The sequence below is a fragment of the Pelobates fuscus genome, chromosome 8 (assembly GCF_036172605.1).
Source record: "Pelobates fuscus isolate aPelFus1 chromosome 8, aPelFus1.pri, whole genome shotgun sequence".
NCBI classification, from domain to species: Eukaryota; Metazoa; Chordata; class Amphibia; order Anura; family Pelobatidae; genus Pelobates; species Pelobates fuscus.
The window spans coordinates 71,895,551-71,914,947 of NC_086324.1; the positions used below are offsets into that span (position 1 = coordinate 71,895,551).

The 19,397-nt window shown below is 38.8% G+C and overlaps 2 protein-coding genes across 2 annotated transcripts in view; one reads left to right on the forward strand and one right to left on the reverse strand.

The window, feature by feature from the left end:
- Window positions 1–1,945: 1,945 nt before the first annotated feature.
- On the forward strand, window positions 1,946–7,791 carry LOC134570770 (anterior gradient protein 2-like). Its single transcript, XM_063428739.1, has 8 exons — window positions 1,946–2,053; window positions 2,786–2,968; window positions 3,812–3,875; window positions 4,183–4,235; window positions 4,958–5,034; window positions 5,409–5,472; window positions 6,238–6,321; window positions 6,895–7,791. The coding sequence occupies exons 2-8, from the start codon at window positions 2,791–2,793 to the stop codon at window positions 6,942–6,944; spliced, it is 570 nt and encodes a 189-aa protein (XP_063284809.1). The 5' UTR covers window positions 1,946–2,053; window positions 2,786–2,790; the 3' UTR covers window positions 6,945–7,791.
- Window positions 7,792–17,646: 9,855 nt separating this feature from the next.
- Window positions 17,647–19,397, reverse strand: part of USP40 (ubiquitin specific peptidase 40) — a 43,859-nt gene continuing 42,108 nt past the window's right edge. The window contains exon 32 of the mRNA XM_063430029.1: window positions 17,647–18,086. Coding sequence (XP_063286099.1) covers window positions 17,975–18,086 — 112 coding nt within the window. The 3' untranslated portion in view covers window positions 17,647–17,974. The remainder of the gene's footprint in view (window positions 18,087–19,397) is intronic.

Consider the following 19,397-nt stretch of genomic DNA (forward strand, 5'->3'; position numbering starts at 1 on the left):
GGTTGGAAAATGTCGTTACATATTTGTATTTGTTATGTTGGGGGTCATTGCCCTCTATTAAAAAGAAGGATACGGATGAGAGGGGCGGAAGGTGGGGGCAATGACCCATGTTTATATGTTAATTTATTTAAAGCAATATTATCGTTATATATTATTTAAATTATTTAATAAAGCTGTGGACAAATTTTCCCATATACCAGGTGTCAGTGTGTTATTGGGTTAGGTATGTGGGGGGTTTTTTGTCCAAGGTTCCGCCAGCCCATATGGCGACTATACACCGGTCAAGCACACTACAGCTGACCTCTGTATAAGGTTGGGATACTGTATGACCGTAGCATTTTAGTGCTTTTCACAATATTAACGGTAGTAACAATAGTATATTAACAACAAAATTGGATAAGTGCATGTCGATATAGCACGATTGGTACTGTGTGCCATTGGATGCCAGTATGCATTTGGTTTGCCACTGTGTCAGTTCTCAGGCTTTGAAGTCTATATGCTATGGTCACCAGGCTGCAAAGGATATCAACTGCAGTCAGCAACATGTAGAGTACATTTTTAACTAAATCATAATAATACTAGTGCTCCACAGACACATTCAGCTGTAACTAATATCATTCCTGGATAGCCTCAAGGCACAAAAAATATTGAGATTGTGACTGGGCATTATTTTAAAGAATGTTCAAGTTACAAATTAATTTAAAATAAATCTTAAAAATTAGTTGTGGCATACACTCAAAAACTTGCAATGCACCGTAGCATTTTATATATATGTATACAATGATGAAGCTTCTCCTGCTGTCATTTGAATTTGTCTTTTTAAAAACGCCAGCATTTGTTGCAGTTGCAACAGCAGGGGAGATCTTAGCAGTTGTTTGGCAAGTACCCGCGCTCTTTGAATAAACCATAGTACCATAGTACCATTTTTACTCTGATTTGTAAACTATACATAAGGTACTTGCAACCTTTGAATGTGTTTGTGTGTATATTTAAATATACTTTTTTCTTTTTTTTTAGGGTCCCCCTCAATTTTGATTGTGGTAGGTTATTTACCACCCCCCTCCCTAGAGTCGCCACTGGCCAAACATTTTTGAATTTTTTTTTCCCCCCACTTAACTAGGAAATAAAGAAAACTGAATCCAAATGGCATAATTTAGGCTAAAATAAAGAACGGCTTCTGAAACAAATTCTCCAAATCGGCTCTACTCACAGCTTGATTATTATATATGTCTTTAATCCATAGTTTGGTTAATAACCCTGTTTGAATTTAGTTTGAATTTCTGTAGACTTCAACTTTAGTGAACAACTTTGATAGTACTGTTTTATATTTCGACTGGTCTGTAATGGAGGTTGCTCTTAACTGATTAAAATCTTCTATGCATGCTGGGAGTTGTAGTCTACAGCAGATTGAGAGACTATTTTCCATTGAATCATATTAGTGACTAAAGTAAGGCCTAGCACTAAACTCATTGCTTGGGTGTATTACATCTACTATAATCATTCTGGCATAAAACACTACATTTATTGGATGATATCAGCCTTTATAGGTTTTTCAGCAAGACACCATATTTAGCTAGTGAGTCAGGGCACACATATAAGACAGTGTTGGCAAAGGTAAGCCCCCCCAAAACAGCTCATGGTTACAGGGTGGACAAATGTGTCTGGGGAAGGCGGGCACATTGCATTAAAAAAACTTAGATGCAAAAATTTCAACTAGAATGTGAACCTCAAAAATACAGATCTGACTGGCCAATTATGCAAGGACACATCAAGTATAGAGAAGCAAGGGACGGGTGTGTCCCCTACATACTTTCACTAAGTAAATACTAGCAAGCAAAGAGAAAAGGTAAGGTGTGATCAGGGGGCTGGTCCCTGCGTGCACTGAGCCTTGGGCTGGGTCAGTCTGATTGAAGGGATCAGGACATCCTGGTTTTAAGGCTGACGTTGATTTCAGACATGGGCTCGGTATAAATAGGTGCTCACCTGCTGCTTGTAACACACATCATCCTAGAGCTCTCCCTACCACTGCCAGAGACAGCAATACAGCTATCAGGTATGTAAAGAGCATCCAACCAGCAAGTGCAGGGATGCAGCTACTAATACAATGTAGCAAGCAAGAGCCAGAGGCAACTCAGGTGTCAGAATCTGGGGACTGAACAGGTAACAGGTGATTCTATTCCCTAAACCCTGGACAGTTCCAGTGAGTGAGCTAAGGAGAGGGTCACAGAGAACTCACAGATTTAGAACATAGGTTTAAATGGAATCTGACATTAACACTGTATCAACAGATTTGAATTTAAATATAGACATGAGTAATGAAGGTCAAAAAGTAAAAGTAATGAAAAAAGTCTTTATGTTTTGAAAATCGTTCTTTAGTATTTGCCTGTTTTATTCTTTAAGTTAACATTCCATGAGATAGTTTTAAATCCCCCATATCTTTATCTGTTGTATCATATTTGTTTTGTTTGAAAAGAATACTTAAGTCATCTGTCATCACATGTAAACCAATACTATTGAATATACTTGGTTATGTTGAGCCATGCATCAGTTGTATAACTAGCAAAATTTGTTGGATGCATTTTGAAGGTTTCGTGAACTTAAATCAAGGCAAGTTATTCTTAGAATTTAGAAATGTTCTAGAGAGAGTGCTAGATTTTCACTTTGATGCAGGAAAAGCATTCCTAAGTAGCATGGCTTGACTATTTAGCATGTCTTCTTCTAAGTGTCCACCATACTGATGTTGGTATGGAATAATGTATTTTATTTTATTAATTTTTTTTTGCAGGTATCATGCGGTCGACATTGTCCCTCTGCTGCCTGGCTCTTCTGTGCTTTGCCCTGGCAGAAGGTGCCCTCAGAAAACCAAAGAAGACAGCGCCAGCCCCTGATGCCACTGCCAATGCCACACCCAAAGCTGAGCCTGAGGATTCCGGTACCCCTGTAACAGTCCCCAAGACTCTGTCCCGAGGTAAGTCTCTGCTGAGAGAAGCACAGTGCTGACAGTAGCTGCTCTTCCTGCTCTGGAGAATTTGCTATGGCCTGTTACTCACACATTGTTGTTATTTACTAGAGTGTGACGTGTTATGAACTCTAAGTGAAATCTAAAGTTTCGAATTCAATAGCTGAAATGGGAAAAAATGGATTTCCAAGCCAGCTATGTTATAATTCGTCTATCGAAGCCTAAAATTTCAAATTTACTGACAATTCACACTTTAGTGAAAAATCCAGCTAGTATTATCTGTAAAAATCCAACATATTCAGCCGTGTGGTGGTACAGCGAGGAAAAGCTTGAGTTTAAATCATTTACTGAATCTGCTGAAGTAAACAGAGATCTGAGAAATGACAGTATATATATATATATATATATATATATATAATAGATTGACTGACTTAAAGGAACACTCCAAGCACCATAACCACTTTGGCACCACATCCACTGCAGCCAAAAGCTCCTCCTTTTTAATGACAAGCATTTATTTTTACAAAATGATGACATTAATTGATTGGGCACCCTATTCACATTGAATGTATGTTGCCATTCTGCTAACATTTTAATAAGAAAAAATATGTAATGAATACATTAATTATAATAATTAATAAATATATAAATGAATAAGGAAACATTTTCACCCAATAGCTGTCACCTAACTGTTTGAGTGATGAGTAAACATGACACATGGGCATTGTTTGCTTGGCTAAAGTATTTCATTCAGATTTATAACTTTCATATCCTGCTGACAATAACACATAACATGTTATACCAGTTGAATTTCTTTGAATGTGTGAATATTCTTACCTCTTCTTCCTGCAGGATGGGGTGATTCCATCAACTGGGTGCAGACCTACGAAGAGGCTCTTGCCAGGTCCAGAGAAACGTAAGTAATTGTTATATCCGAAATCCAGTATGTAGAAAAGTAAGTGTACTTACTACAATGTGGGACCATTAAGATTATGGTGAAACTATCCTTAATAAGGTACTTGAAAACTAGAGAAAATCTCGGTGTATAATCCCTGGTTAAAAAACAAACTTTTTTTTTAACCAGGGAGTTTAATTTTTGGCTATTTAATCCATAAAATAACATTTTATTTCTATGATCCGTCATGTTAACCTATACATGTCTATGCTTTCAGCAAGCATGCATTTACTGACTCATCACGTTACATTTGACTTTCGATTTTCAGAAAGAAACCCTTGATGGTAATTCACCATTTAGAAGATTGTCCTTACAGCCAAGGTGAGTGATGTCACCAGACTAAAATATTTTGACACTGTAAACTTTTCTTTTGGCACAGATACTCATTGTGTTTCTTAACTTTCCCTCGGTTAGCTGTTAAATTTGTATGGAAATGCCCTGTAGCCAAAGAAAATTAAGATGTGGTTTTGTAGTTGTTATTGCTTATAGCAGGAGTCATATAACTCCGGCCCCCCCAGATGTTGCTGAACTACAACTCCCATGATTCTCTGGCTATCTATGTAATTCAAAGAATCATTACAAGAGTTGTATTTCAGCAACATCTGGGGGGCCAGAGTTTGAGGACCCCTGGTTTATAGCATACTATAAATACCAGTGAAGCCTCTTGTCCAATGTAATAACAAGGATAGGTACCATGTATACAAACTATACAATAGTACAACTTAAATTTGTGCATCGTAGAAGCTCTGATAACCCTCTATCAGTTAATATGTGTTAGAAAATAAGTTTTCCAGCTTATTGTCTAGCGATGTAAAGATCATGGTATAAATAATAATACAAGACGTATACCTAGCAATAAACAATTTGTTTAATTATTGAGGTTTAAGTCTGCAATATATTGTTAATAGTATTACAAGTAATCAGCATTGTTAATGGTATAATGGAAGGGAGGGAGAGGTATATGTTTATTCAATTCTTTTTTTCTGCAGTATGTAAAAGGAAGTAGGATATAATTAGTATTTTTTTTTTCTTCTTGTGTACAGCTCTGAAGGAGGCATTTTCTGCAGATCCCATGGCACAGAAACTGGCTCAGGAGGATTTCGTAATGTTGAATGTTGTGGTAAGATTATAATCTCTAAATTGTCATCTGTAGTGGAATGTAGAACAAAGCAACTGAACAATACTATCTGCTACTCTATGACGATCACATTAAGACTCCACACTGTGTCCTATCTTAAAACAAATAGGATCATTACCTATTGATTTACCATTAGGCCAGAGTGCTAACATTCCGTATTAGAACCTGTCCCACAAACACCCGATGTAAGCAGTATAGAGAGTGTCCTACCCTCCACTCTATGCCGAATGGACATCCATACCAAGCAGCATGGATAGAGAATGACAGAGACAGGAATTAGAATTTTACATTTAGCTTTTTTTTTTTTTTTTTTAAGCTCTCTGTTCATTTTGTAACTGTGTGTACTTTTATTTCAGCATCCTGTAGCTGATGATAACCAGTCTCCAGATGGACATTATGTTCCTAGGATTATATTTGTCGGTAAGTTGCTAATGGAAAGTTTGCTTTGCAAGGCGTGTAAGGGCTGGAAACAAACTGCAGATAGGAAGTAGTTACATTGACATGAACACACATCTAAAACATTAACTGGATAAACTTTTTTTTTTTTTTTTTTTTTTTTAATTTTATTTTACACATACCCAAATGATATACATACCATTAGATTCATTCTTTAGTTGTAAAATTAGCTTGGAGGCTCATTCTAAATTCTATAAAATACTAAAACAAATCTTAGACTCTTCCCATTGTTAAACTGATCTCCCATACACTGGGAAAAGTAGTGATGTAAAAAAAAAAAAAGACCTAAAATTTGATCTCGCTGTATGGTGTGTTTTTTTTTTTCTTACAGTCGCATGTTCTCAATCTAACATTACTGTATAATATATAACAAGCTATTACTGGAAACCAGTAGGTGTATAGGCACTTTTAGGTATTACACAGTGGGTTAACGTGCAATTAAGGTGTTTTCCCTTTCACCTTAAGACATGAATAAACAAATAGAAGTAAAACCACTATTAATATGCACAGCCCCCTGTGTTAGAGTGGAAGGAAAAAAATATTTTTACATATACTTTACAGTATCAGGCAATATTCAATAGTACAGGAATACTGTTTCTAAAAAGAAATAGATTAAAAAAAATACACAGTGTAATCTATTTCAATGCAATGTACAATGAGTGGATGTATGGTTAAACGCACAAGTATGGAGCCATGCCTAACCTTTTGTCTTTTTAATTTTGCACACAGACCCATCAATGACCGTCAGAACAGACCTTGCTGGTAGATATGGAAACAGACTCTACGCTTATGAAGGTGGTGATATTCCTGAATGTGAGTATTATGAATATGGAACATAACTAACATATTATATTTATTGACAGCCATACTTAAATGTAAATTGGAAACATTAATAAAGCTATAGCTGAGATGTAACTATAGTCAACTATAGATGTAAAATAGTCAACTTGCCATTTTAGAGCAGTGATGGCTAATCTTTGCATTCCAATGTCTTTAAATTACATTTCCTATTTAAAGTTGTGTGTACATTATGGGAACTGTAGTGTGAAGCTATCGTGGTTTCAGAATGTAAATTAACATTAAAAAAATTGGTGACTTTTGTGACTAATGCCCAGCTGTTCTTATTCCCCTCAATGTAAATTACTGTATGATAGGTCCCAAATGTATCCCTTTGTATACGCCAGGGATAGGCAAACTTCGGCACTCCAGATGTTGTGGACTACATCCCCCATAATGCTCTTACACCCATAATGCTGGCAAAGCATCATGGTAGGTGTAGTCCAAAATATCTAGAGTGCCGAAGGTTGCCTATGCCTGATATACGTCATATATTCTATTGCATGGACTTCCTATAATGCATTTTCTTTGTATACTTCCGTTCCACAGTGGTCACAAATATGAAGAAAGCTAAAATCCTTCTGCACACTGAGCTGTGAGCATTACGTGTAGAGTGAATAGTGCATCAGATATGACCGTGATGCATGTAGAATCTTCTCCAAGAAGAAATCAGCAGAAACCCTTCAGAACCATTTCATTCAACCCTCTAAAATATCTCATCTGTGCAATGGACCTGAACAGCTCTCTCAAGCCCTTGATCATCCATACAGCTCTGGAAAGCTCAATTCCCACAAGTCCCTGTTCTATAAAGACTACAGTATATCCCAATTCATGTGTCAAGCCCACCTCTCTACCCAAGAAGATTTCAATATGGCCAGTTTTTCTCATGTTTGTTTCCACACGCCATTTTCTGCTAATCCACAACTTGATATTGACTGTAGCTTTACATCACTAACTTTTCTAATTTCCCACTTTCTTATAGCACTCCTCTCCAGTGCTATAGCTGTTTAACAATATATGCATCTCACTGGCGGTCTAACAAGTAAAACCAGTAGCACTGAGCTTTTGTCTTATATGATCTGGTGAACCAGCAGCCCTCTTATACCTCATTGAATGCCACCTTCAGTTTCTGTTTCCTATGTATCACAAACTATTATGGACTGTCTCGGGTTCCATAGTTAATTATGAGCAGTATTGCTGCTTCTCCTTCCTTACACACTGCTGTATTTATTAAAACATTGTGTATCTTGTAGATTCTCTACTCTACTGATACATACAGTTTGCCAAAATTGATTACTACGCCAGATAATCTGCATACATTTTATTACACATACAATACCCTGGAGCTCACAGGTCAACTGCTCTATAACGTTATACATTTTATACTAAATATTTACTGTTTGTTTGTAAGTTGAAATAATAAATTTGTTTTATCCAAAAAAAATATCATGCCTTTTGTGTTTTATTAAATTTTCTATACTAACAGGTGGGGGGGAAAAGTGAAGATGTTTATTTTTTTTGTTTTAAATATATTTATTGGTATCATGTCAAGTTTTCTTACTTCAAACAGAGTTTCATGAAAGCGAACAGTCGCCTGCGCAGAGGCTTAAGCATCAGTATAAAATTACAGTTGTAAATTATCGCCTGCACAGAGGCGAATCAATCAGGTCATTTTTATCGTACATAAACTATGTCTAGGCTTTAATCTAACATTTAACCACAGTATTCTGAATTAACATTTCAACATACTTGTCTAGAAGAAAAACATTAGTTGTGTATTGCATACAACTGTATAGGGTGGTTCTAAATTGGCCCTTGTGAAGATGTAGTGGTACCTTAAGGAGTATGTAAAGGCTTGTGCCATGTAGGTGCGTTACCTAGGTGGATAGTGAAAGTGCTATGCTTTTAACATTTCGCATGGCTATCCCGTGGATGGTTATTTGTGACTCATGTAATTGTGTTGCAAGTATTATCATCCGTGTCATGTCGTGGATGTGGTTTACGGCTGCATGTGCACATTGCAGTCGGTCGCCTGTGTGAAAGTGTGTTCCTCGTTGTATTACTCGAAGCAGTCAGTCGTCTGCGCGGGGGCGTTGCATACCCTGCAGCTAACATCGCGTTTAGTTGCCTGCGCAGATGCGTGTTTCTCAATACATCTATCATAGCGTTTTTTTTGCCTGCGCCGAGGTTCCTTTCACCTAGCTGCAGTGATGACTTTTGGTGCCTGCGCAGAGGTTGTTTGGGTATGTCTATTGCATCCTTAATAGTGATCTTAGTTTGTGTGCTGTGTTTGGTTTGAGTTGTGTGTGGGTGTTGGTCGGTGAGTGAGGTGTGTATTCCTGGTATCTATAGTAGAGTCTGTCAGCGCCGCGTGTGCTTAACATGTTCTTAGGGCTGTGTGTGGTTCAGTGTTGTTCAGATGTGTTGCATATTTGCTTGGCGTGTTTCGGGCGTCTGGTTTGTTATCTCGTGTGCATCCCAACTTTCTGGTGGGTTCGGTTATGTGGCCCGTGCCTCCTGTGTTCTAGGCGGTAATGTGGATTATGTGTGTTGCGTTGTTTCGTCTTGTTCTGTCTATTATTGGCCGCTGTAGCCCCTCGGTGTATTCTCAGGTATCTGTGTTGTGTGTGGCTGGTATGTCTTGCTTGTGTCTCCTCAGCATGTGGTTGGTCATTGTCGTATTATGTGTCTCCTTTCTCATTGCCTGGTTATGTGGCTATCTTTTGCGTCTGAGGTTGTTTTTCGAGTGTATGTGTGTGTGGCGGTGTCCCGAGAGGGTATGTGAGGGGGTTGCGGGTTGGTGGCCTGTTATCCAGTCCCCCGTTGCCGCCCCGTTCTGCTCAGCCCCCAGGTCTCTCGGCTCCCCGCTCTGGCCTGCCGCTTTCTTGCTCGTTCCTCTCGGGGGTGTCTGCCGCAAGGCGGCTTTGGAAGGGGTCGGACGTGGTGTGGCGTAGCCAGTAGAACCAGCGTTGTGTGTATTGGTCTCTTTGTCGCGGGGTGACGGCTTTCACGTCTTCGAATGTTCGCGTCGCTTCCACTTCTGCTACCCATCGTTTCAGTGGGGGCGTAGCTGTTTGTTTCCAGTAGATGGGGATGGTTGCCTTGGCCGCGTTGAGCAGTCTGGGGATGATGGATCTGACTATGCCGGTGTTGGCATGGTGGTTTTGTGTAGGAGGAAGGCAGCTGGGGTCTCTGGTATTAATTCATCCGTTACTTCGTGTATAGTCTTCCCAATCGTCTCCCAGTATGGACGGATCTTGGGGCACGACCACCAAATGTGCTTGAATGTGCCTACTGCCTCCTCGCATCTCCAGCAGGTGTCTGGCACCTCTGGGTTCCTTGCGTGGAGCATTGATGGTGTCAGGTACCACCGAGTGAGGATCTTGTAGGAATTTTCCTGTAGACGTGCTGAGCCCGGTGTCTTTTGTATCAAGGTGATGGCCGTGTCCCAGTCTGCCTCTGTCATGGGCTCGTCTAGGTCCTCCTCCCATTGTCTGATGCATGGGGGTGCCAGTAGGTATCTGCTCGTGATTAGGGTCTGGTATATCTGTGATATGGCTCGGGGTGGTTCTTGGTCTTGCAAACAGAGGTGTTCGAATGTGGTTGGTTCCCTCAGGAGGTATGGTTTCTGGGGGATGGATCAGGCGTATTGTGTCATTTGCGCTCTCTGGAGTGTGTGTGCGAAGGTATGTGGTTTGTCCGGGAATAGTTCATGTAGTGGTCGGATGTCGAAGGGGTTTCGGAGGATGTCTTTTATGCGGATGATTGGCTTGTGTCCTAGTGGGTGCGGAGTTGTGCCCATGTCTCCTGCCGGGAAGTCTGGGTTGCCTCTCAAGGGGAGGAGTGGGCCGGGGTCTGTCGTCAGGTACTGTTTCGTGCCCTGTTTGTGCCAGACTTGCATGGTGGCTGCCACAAATGGGTTGGTGATGTGCTTGTGTTTGTATGTGGCTTTTGGGATCCACGGTAGTGTCCTGAGATCACAGTTGGTCGTGTCTGATTCTAGTTGGGTCCACTGTTTCGAGCCGCTTGCTACGGTCCAACTGATGATCCTCGTGAGGTGTGCCGCGTGGTGGTATTTCTCGAAGTCCGGCAGTGCCAATCCCCCACGTAGTTTGGGTAGGATTAGTTGGGCATGTGCTATCCGGGGGGACCTGCCTTTCCATATAAATTTGCGGACTTCCGTTTTCAGTGCCGTAAAAAATGATGGTGGAGCTGTTATCGGGACTGTTTGGAATATGAACAGTAGCTTGGGAAGCAGCGTCATCTTGACCGCGTTCACCCAAGATGTTTATTTTTTTTAGACATTCAAGGGAAGTAATATGAAAATTGTATTGATTGTATCAAACCAATTAATTTACAAATCACAACCAAAAAGTCAGTTTAGGACCAAAAATGTCTAATATTTACAATAATAAAGCCATCCTTATGTACTTGAATAAAATTATGTTTCATATACGAGTAATGTGACATTTATAACCTTTGCTTCTACAAAGTGTGTATATATATATATATATATATATTTTTTTTTTTATCTATAAAACTTCATGTAGCTAAAAGTGGCTTATGCCTACAAATCACAAACCATTACTGGCAATGTTAAAGGGACACTCCACTGTACAAATACAAAATAAATGTAAAAATGTAATTCTCTTGTATACTTCCTTTGCAATCCCTACCAGTCTTCCTATGAGGATATTTTTTAGAAATTATTAATTCATTTTCATGAATTAAAAATATTTTCATAAATATAAAAATGTATAATATTTATTAAAATATCAGGGGTTGATATTTTATTGACGCTATTCCCATATTATTTTAAAAGCGAAGAGTTACTCACTATTTTAACTCTTAGACCTGGAGTACGTTGTTTGAAATTAATATTTCATACATTATCAACTTTTTACCAACATTATCATTTTTGTCAATAAGTGTAAATATTCATGGTAATTAATGAACAGTTTTTCAATGACATTGAACAAGAGAGGCATAGTTCAGTATCACAGTAAAGCAATTTCAAACTTTGTTAGAGTGATGGGATTGTTAGTCCAGGACAATTTCAATCAATAGGGTTAGCATATGGAATATTTTGGCTTTTATTTATCAATAGATGTCTGCTGGATTTCTCTGGAGCAGATTGATTCAGTGTTAGTGAATTATAGTTAAAAGCTCTCGTAGAGATAGGTAGAATTTCTAAGAACTTTTTCCCTGGTAGAGATTAGTTAAGATTACAGATAAGTAAAGAGTAAAATAGTTTCAAGATGTCTGCTGTCAATAGGATTTCAAGAGATCGTGCGAGTACCATGATAAATCGATGATGTGAGAGGATGAGAAGATCCTTTTATCCCATCTGTTAACCTTCTGACCTGGTCCAATGGGATGTTATTGGCTGTTAATGTCATTTTGATATATATTTTTACATGTTTCAAACAGGAAGTGGAGCTGTTGGCTTACGTCAGGTATATTACCAGCTATTATCATATAGGGTTAACTTCTTGTTTTGGACAATTTAGGAATGTTTTAATTAAGATTTTTTTTGTCAGCTTTTTTTTCCTTTCTCAATTTGGACTTTGGTTGTTCAAACCAATGTGTCTTTGCTTACCTAAGCATTATTTTATTTCAAGATTTTTAAATTGTCCACATTTTTTTTTTTATAGATAATTACATCTTTATATGAAGGTATATATACACTGCTCAAAAAAATAAAGGGAACACAAAAATAACATCCTAGATCTGAATGAATTAAATATTCTTCTGAAATACTTTGTTCTTTACATAGTTGAAAGTGCTGACAACAAAATCACACAAAAATAAAAAAATTGAATTCAAATTCTTCAACCCCTGGAGGTCTGGATTTGGAGTCACACTCAAAATTAAAGTGGAAAAACATACTACAGGCTGATCCAACTTTGATGTAATGTCCTTAAAACAAGTCAAAATGAGGCTCAGTAGTGTGTGTGGCCTCCACGTGCCTGTATGACCTCCCTACAACGCCTGTGCATGCTCCTGATGAGGTGGCAGATGGTCTCCTGAGGGATCTCCTCCCAGACCTGGACTAAGAGGAACCCAGGGCCAACCGCACCAGCATATGGTCTCACAAGGGGTCTGAGGATCTCATCTCGGTACCTAATGGCAGTCAGGCTACCTCTGGCGAGCAAATGGAGGGCTGTGCGCCCCCCAAAGAAATGCCACCCAACACCATTACTGACCCACTGCCAAACCGGTCATGCTGGAGGATGTTGGAGGCAGCAGAACGTTCTCCTCGGCGTCTCCAGACTGTCACATGTGCTCAGTGTGAACCTTCCTTTATCTGTGAAGAGAACAGGGCACCAGTGGCGAATTTGCCAATCTTGGTGTTCTCTGGCAATTGCCAAACGTCCTGCATGGTGTTGGGCTGTAAGCACAACCCCCACCTGTGGACGTCGGGCCCTCATAGAGTCTGTTTCTGACCTTTTGAGCAGACACATGCACATTTGTGGCCTGCTGGAGGTCATTTTGCAGGGCTCTGGCAGTGCTCCTCCTGGTCCTCCTTGAACAAAGGCGGAGGTAGCGGTCCTGCTGCTGGGTTGTTGCCCTGCTACGGCCTCCTCCACGTCTCCTGATGTACTGGCCTGTCTCCTGGTAGCGCCTCCATGCTCTGGACACTACGCTGACAGACACAGCAAACCTTCTTGCCACAGCTTGCATTGATGTGCCATCCTGGATGAGCTGCACTACCTGAGCCACTTGTGTGGGTTGTAGACTCCGTCTCATGCTACCACTAGAGTGAAAGCACAGACAGCATTCAAAAGTGACCAAAACATCAGCCAGGAAGCATAGGAACTGAGAAGTGGTCTGTGGTCACCACCAGCAGAACCACTCCTTTATTGGGGGTGTCTTGCTAATTGCCTATAATTTCCACCTGTTGTCTATCCCATTTGCGCAACAGCATGTGAAATTGATTGTCACTCAGTGTTGCTTCCCAAGTGGACAGTTTGATTTCACAGAAGTGTGATTGATTTGGAGTTACATTGTGTTGTTTAAGTGTTCCCTTTATTTTTTTGAGCAGTGTATATATTTCTATATATGTATATGTTGCTAACTAAGAATAAATCATACTATATTACTATATTGTATATAACTAAACTTCATATTATACTGTATAGCAATATGTATGTGTATTTGCTGAATTATACTTTTCAATTAACACATACTTGTCTTATCTTTGTTCTTATTTTTATTGACACAGATGTATTTACTCACTGTCTGGCTCTTTAGTTGACAGGGTCAAATTTTGAAAAAAACAGTTTAATTTATAAAAGTGTCAACTTCAATTGAAATATTCACTTTTTGTAAAATATAAAAAAGAGGGCACTCTTCACACAGAGCTTTTCAGCAAGCTAAAGTGCTTTAAGGTTATGGAGTGTCCCTTGAAGTTTTGATGTAGAATTTGATTTGATACCCTGCCATGGTTGTTTAAAACTTAAATGACTACTGCAAACAAAAAATGTGTGAAATTGTTTTATAATGGTTGAAAAACTTGTTGGCTGAAAGCATAAGCAAAGTACTATCAGCCAATAAGTTTGGTCCTATATTGAACCTGCTTAGCTCAGTGAAGAAATCTGCCTTCTCTTGTAGGAAAGTACCAGATGTGAAGTGGGTGACTTGGGGCCTATAAACGTTGTCAAACACAACAGTTGCACAGATTACTCTTGGTGGGCACCTCCTGGCACCGTAACCACTGCAGCAGGATATAATGGTTATGATACTTGCAGCTCGTTGATGGATGCTTGGAGTTTTAGTTTGTTGTAGTTGTTATGGAGTACAGAGTCAAATTTTAGCGGGTAGTCGCTCCATGCCTCTACTATCGTGGCCGGAGAAGTGCAAATTACCCAATAGTTCATCAGCTGAGAGCGTCTGTTGGTCTCGAATATTTATTTATTTTATTTTGCACCCATGATATGCAGATTATTTCTTGGAAATTGGTATCCCACTAATATATTGTAATCAATAATCACCCTTCCATAGGTTTAATGTGTCTATGAGTCAGAACTTGATGTAAAACTCATTAGGCAGTTTTTGGTCCTGCCCTCCCCATACCAAGCATGGAACGAACTGTCAATAATTAGTATTGACAGTGGAAAAACATTCCTGTGTTTCAACATTCTTTTTTAACATTGCCAATAGAATTCGGTCATCTTTACTTACAGTGCAGTTTAATATTTCCAGCTACTAAACAAAGAGATGGATTAGTAGGAATGTGAAACAAGAGATAGACACTTCTAAGGTGTAGATATAAAAATATATATACACAACCTTGTAATAACGAAGTGGGCGATATCTATAGAAAAATAAATTAATCGCACAGTGTATTACAGAACAAAAATATCAAGACACGCAGGATGACTATATAGAACTCACAAGATAGCAGTGAATATCAGGCCCATCATCCATAGTCAAACATAATCTTCAAAGTGTATGGGACAAAATCAGATTTTGTCCCATACACTTTGAAGATTGCGTTTGACTATGGATGATGGGCCTGATATTCACTGCTATCTTGTGAGTGCTATATAGTCATCCTGCGTGTCTTGATATTTTTGTTCTGTAATACACTATGTGCGATTCATTTATTTTTCTATAGATATCGCCCACTTCGTTATTACAAGGTTGTGTATATATATTTTTATATCTACACCTTAGAAGTGTCTATCTCTTGTTTCGCATTCCTACTTATCCATTTCATTATATAATTGTTCTGGTGTTCTTAGAGGGTACACTGTTTAGTAGGTTTGCTGTTGGGTACTTTTATTGCCTTACTAAACAAAGAGAACTGTTTAATATGTTGTAAAAACTGCACACAATTTATACCAATGATCCAGCATTTTGATATGAAGTAGCATAAATTTCTGAGGAGCCGTATGTAACTATATGCAAGCAGGCTCAACCCTATTAAAAGCCGAAATCTTCCTGCAGGTCTTGCTCTGCTCCCTCGTGTTCCCTGCTGAGATGCCAGGAGCCGGAATTTGACTTCACTCCGGTCCTGACATCCCTAAACGGCGCGCGAGAAGAGCTTGAAGATGACATAAGGCCCACTGGACCCCAAGGAAAGGATCCACTCCAGCTCTTCCAAAGGTAGGTAGGCTGGAAGGCCAAAAAATAATAATTTGCGAGTGTGTGAAAAAAAATGTGTGTGAGTTTGTCAGTAGCAGTAAACGTGTCAGTCTTGATGATATCAGCCAGTTCAATGCTTTCCTATAGGAAGGCATTGGGAGGCTATTGTGCATGCACGACAAAACACTGTGCTGCGCCATTCAGCATCTCTTCATAGAGATGCATTGAATCAATGCATCTCTATGGGGAACATTCAGCGCCTCCATGCAGAGTGTGGAGATGCCGAACATAGATGATGCCCATTGCGCAGCACTGGACTCGGAATCACCTCTAGGGCTGTCTAAGTGACTGCCACTAGAGGTGTTCATAGAAAGCAATGTAAATACTGCCTTTTCTCTAAAAAGGCAGTGTTTAGCCTACAGAGACAGGATGTAGACACCAGAACCACTATATTAAACTGTAGTGGTTATGGTGACTATAGTGTCCCTTTAAGAATTGTATTTTTGTCATTGAAAATTAAACTTTGTTAGTTTTAAAAAAAGTGGCTCTTAGATTCAAAGCAAATTTGTCAAGCCCTGATGTAATTCAAACACTGAGGACCTTAGTCAAATCAGACCCAGAGGCAGAAAAGGTTAGACACTGAAAACCTATCCAAATAACATATGGGTAACATAAGGCTGATTTCATCAGTAATTAACACATTACACACCAGAGATCACTTACATACAAGATTTTTATTTAGCCTCTTTATAGCAGCACCCATCCTTTTTTACATTTTTTATTAAATATGTGTGTTTGGCAGTGAATCACAGGACACATCCCTATGTACACTGATTTCTGAGCTCTGCATACTAAATACAAATCATGTGTCATGAAGACATTGCTCCATTCTCACCCAATCTCAAGACCAAATGGCACAAAAATTATATTCCATTAATTCCAGTTAAATACATTTTCATCACCTATCTGGCTGTCATTGTCAGTAAACAATATTCAACCAAAAACCGTGTAAAAATATTTTCATAATATTCAAAAACCATTATATAGACCATTCATAATTCAACGGCTACAAAAATTAAAAAAATAATAAAAATAGACGATGTAGTTTAGATAGGAGGCAAATTACACAGTTACAGGATTGACTAGGATTGAAGTACAGTTTGACGTAACCATAGAAAACAAATGTCTTTAAAGTAGGCATCTCAAAGTTTGGCTCCCAGCATGTTGCTGAATTCCAGCTCCTGTGATTCTTTTGCTTTCTTTTTTGAATTCAGAAAATTTTGGGAGTCCTTGGCCATCAACACATGGCGAGCCAGAGTTTGAGATCTCTGCTTTGAAGTTTCACAAAACATTAAAAATAATTTTGCTTCTGTAACAGAAGCCAATGTTATTTTTACAGTGCAGCCCAAATGCAGAAAAAAAAACTGGTATTTTACTACAATACCCTTTTCCACCAAGCTCTAGTCGCAGCACATGTCCAGAACAAACAGCAATCCATGTATTCCTTCATCCAATAAGAATTGACTGTCTCGCCTACCCTATTTCTCATGGAAAATTGGAAAAAAACTCATATTGAATTAGACAAAGGCAAGAAAAAAATATATACACCGTTTCCGTCCAGATAGGTGCGCTTGTAAAATAACTTTCCTTTGTAATGGAAGTAAAACATTTTGCAATGATAGTGTCACTAAAATGGTCTGAATTGCCTAAAAAGGAATACTGTTCTCAAGTGGACTATGAACTCCAGCTCTCACTGCTCCCTACAAACCAGTCATAGATAGGTGTAAACAAAAACTGTAGTTTACGAATAGCTATAGTTATGAACAGCGTTCCCTAACTCTAGTTCAGGGGTGGTGGTAACATTTTAACAATTATTAAGTCAAAAACTATATGGAAGATAGGAGTGATTACACAGACAGAAACAGGCAATTCAGGTAAAGGCACAGACTCGAAAGGAAAAAAAAAATGTTTTGTTTGTTGAGTAATCCTTCCGCGTGATCGTTAATTTGTGCTGTATGAGTAGACGCAAGCTACTTTTCCATACAGTTTCCTGCAAGTTACAAAGGCTCATGAGTAACTGTCATATCTACCGTGTTCATTCACATATAGGGAATGTACCCAGGCAGAGACACGCATCATTTAGTGTTCATAACAGAGTGAAAGAAAATACAGCATTACAAGATCAACTGCAATCACTTGGAAAATGCAGTTATAGTTTTTTTTTTTTTTTACAAGAATTACAGTAGGGGCAGTTTACAAGAGATAAGGTAAAGAGACAAAAGGCACAACCATATAGACAAATTTCCTTGTTAGAAGTAGGAATCCTTTCTGCATCGGTGGCCAGAGGCATCTTACATTATCATATACCCTCAAGAGGTAGTGGAACACCTGGTAATTACCCCCAGGGGCATAAACAAACTGCTTATGCTCCACACCTTCACACAGTTGCCTTCTAGTGAGCATATTCCCTCCTCCCTGAGTTAGACTGGGCATACAGCCTCCCAAATGAAGCGCTCCATGATCAAGCACAGTACATGTGCTACCGAAAGACCCCCACCCGGATGGACAGAGCCGACTCTGCTTTCCTGGCTTTTGGACGCACTTTCTGCTTGCTGATATGTTTGTCATTCTGAAGAGGTTCCCCTTTCTCACTGTAAGAAGGAAAGAAACACATAAGCATTGTTTTTAATATCAAGAAGCAAGAATGGGAAGTCAATTTGTATAAAGAGTAATGGCCAAGTTTTCATGCTCATTTTCAGTAACACAGAGCATATCTTTGCTACTATATTCAATTACGGTGATTCATTATGTACTATTTGTATGTACTATTTTTCTGTTAGTAGTTCCGTAAATGTCAATACACTGAAAATACAATTAAAGAGAAAAATAAAAACAAAACGTTTTTCTGCACTGACTGCTTTCGAGGACATCAGCAGGAAGTTTTCTTGCAATAGCTTGTTTATTGTAGTAATAAACATGTGCAAGGGGAGTTAAATCCAGACACAGGAAGAGACAGAAAAGTGAAAAAACCTTTTCAGGAAGGAACATTTAAAAAAAAATGTAATTAAAGTAGTCTGGGTGCAGTGTCTCAGCCCCCTTAACCCTGAAAGTTAAAACATAGCAGGTTCAGAGAAACTGCAATGTTTACACTGCAGGATTAAGACTACTTCTAGTGACTGTCTACCAGACAAAAAACTGATTCAATGCTTTCCTGTGGGTAAGGTCTATTGTGCAAGCGTCACTCGCCATGCATGTGCATTAGGTTCCCAGATTGCACTGACATCGGACGAAGTGGAGACTGATCCAGTGCTGAAATCAGTGTTTAAAGCTTTTTTTTTTTACGCTTTCTTGGCTGGTGGGGAAACACATGGAGGCAGAGGGACACAGTAGTGTTAGGAATACAATTTTATATTCCTATAGTGTTCTTTAATGATACAGTTAAGAAATCAGAGGAGAACAATCACATTAAAGAATTTACAAAGAGATCTCGAGAAACTGAACTATACTGAAATCGATTTTTTTTTGGTAAATTACCAGTCTGAAAAATATGTGGAAGTGAAGAGTTCCAAAAGGTCTGAGACTAAAGAAAACACCAGCACATAACTAAGCAAAAGAAGCGTTAACAGAGAAACGTCAGGACTCATTGACTTCGTTTTCATTGGAACTGATGGGGCATCTTTTTGAATGTTATAAAGACAGATTACAAAGTATTGAAAACCACATATCTTTGAATTTTCAAATAGAAGCTGCAATGAAACCTGAGGAGTATCAACAAAGGGATGAAAACATATTAAATATCATAAATTGAAGAAAGAATTCATTGAAATAAAAAAAGAATTCTTAAGAGGTAAAATGGATTATAAAAATAACCATGTGAATAACTGACAAAAATGTAAAACTCCATATAAAAAGAAAAACACAACAGACCCTGGGACTAAACTTATTCTGCAGTGTACTATATG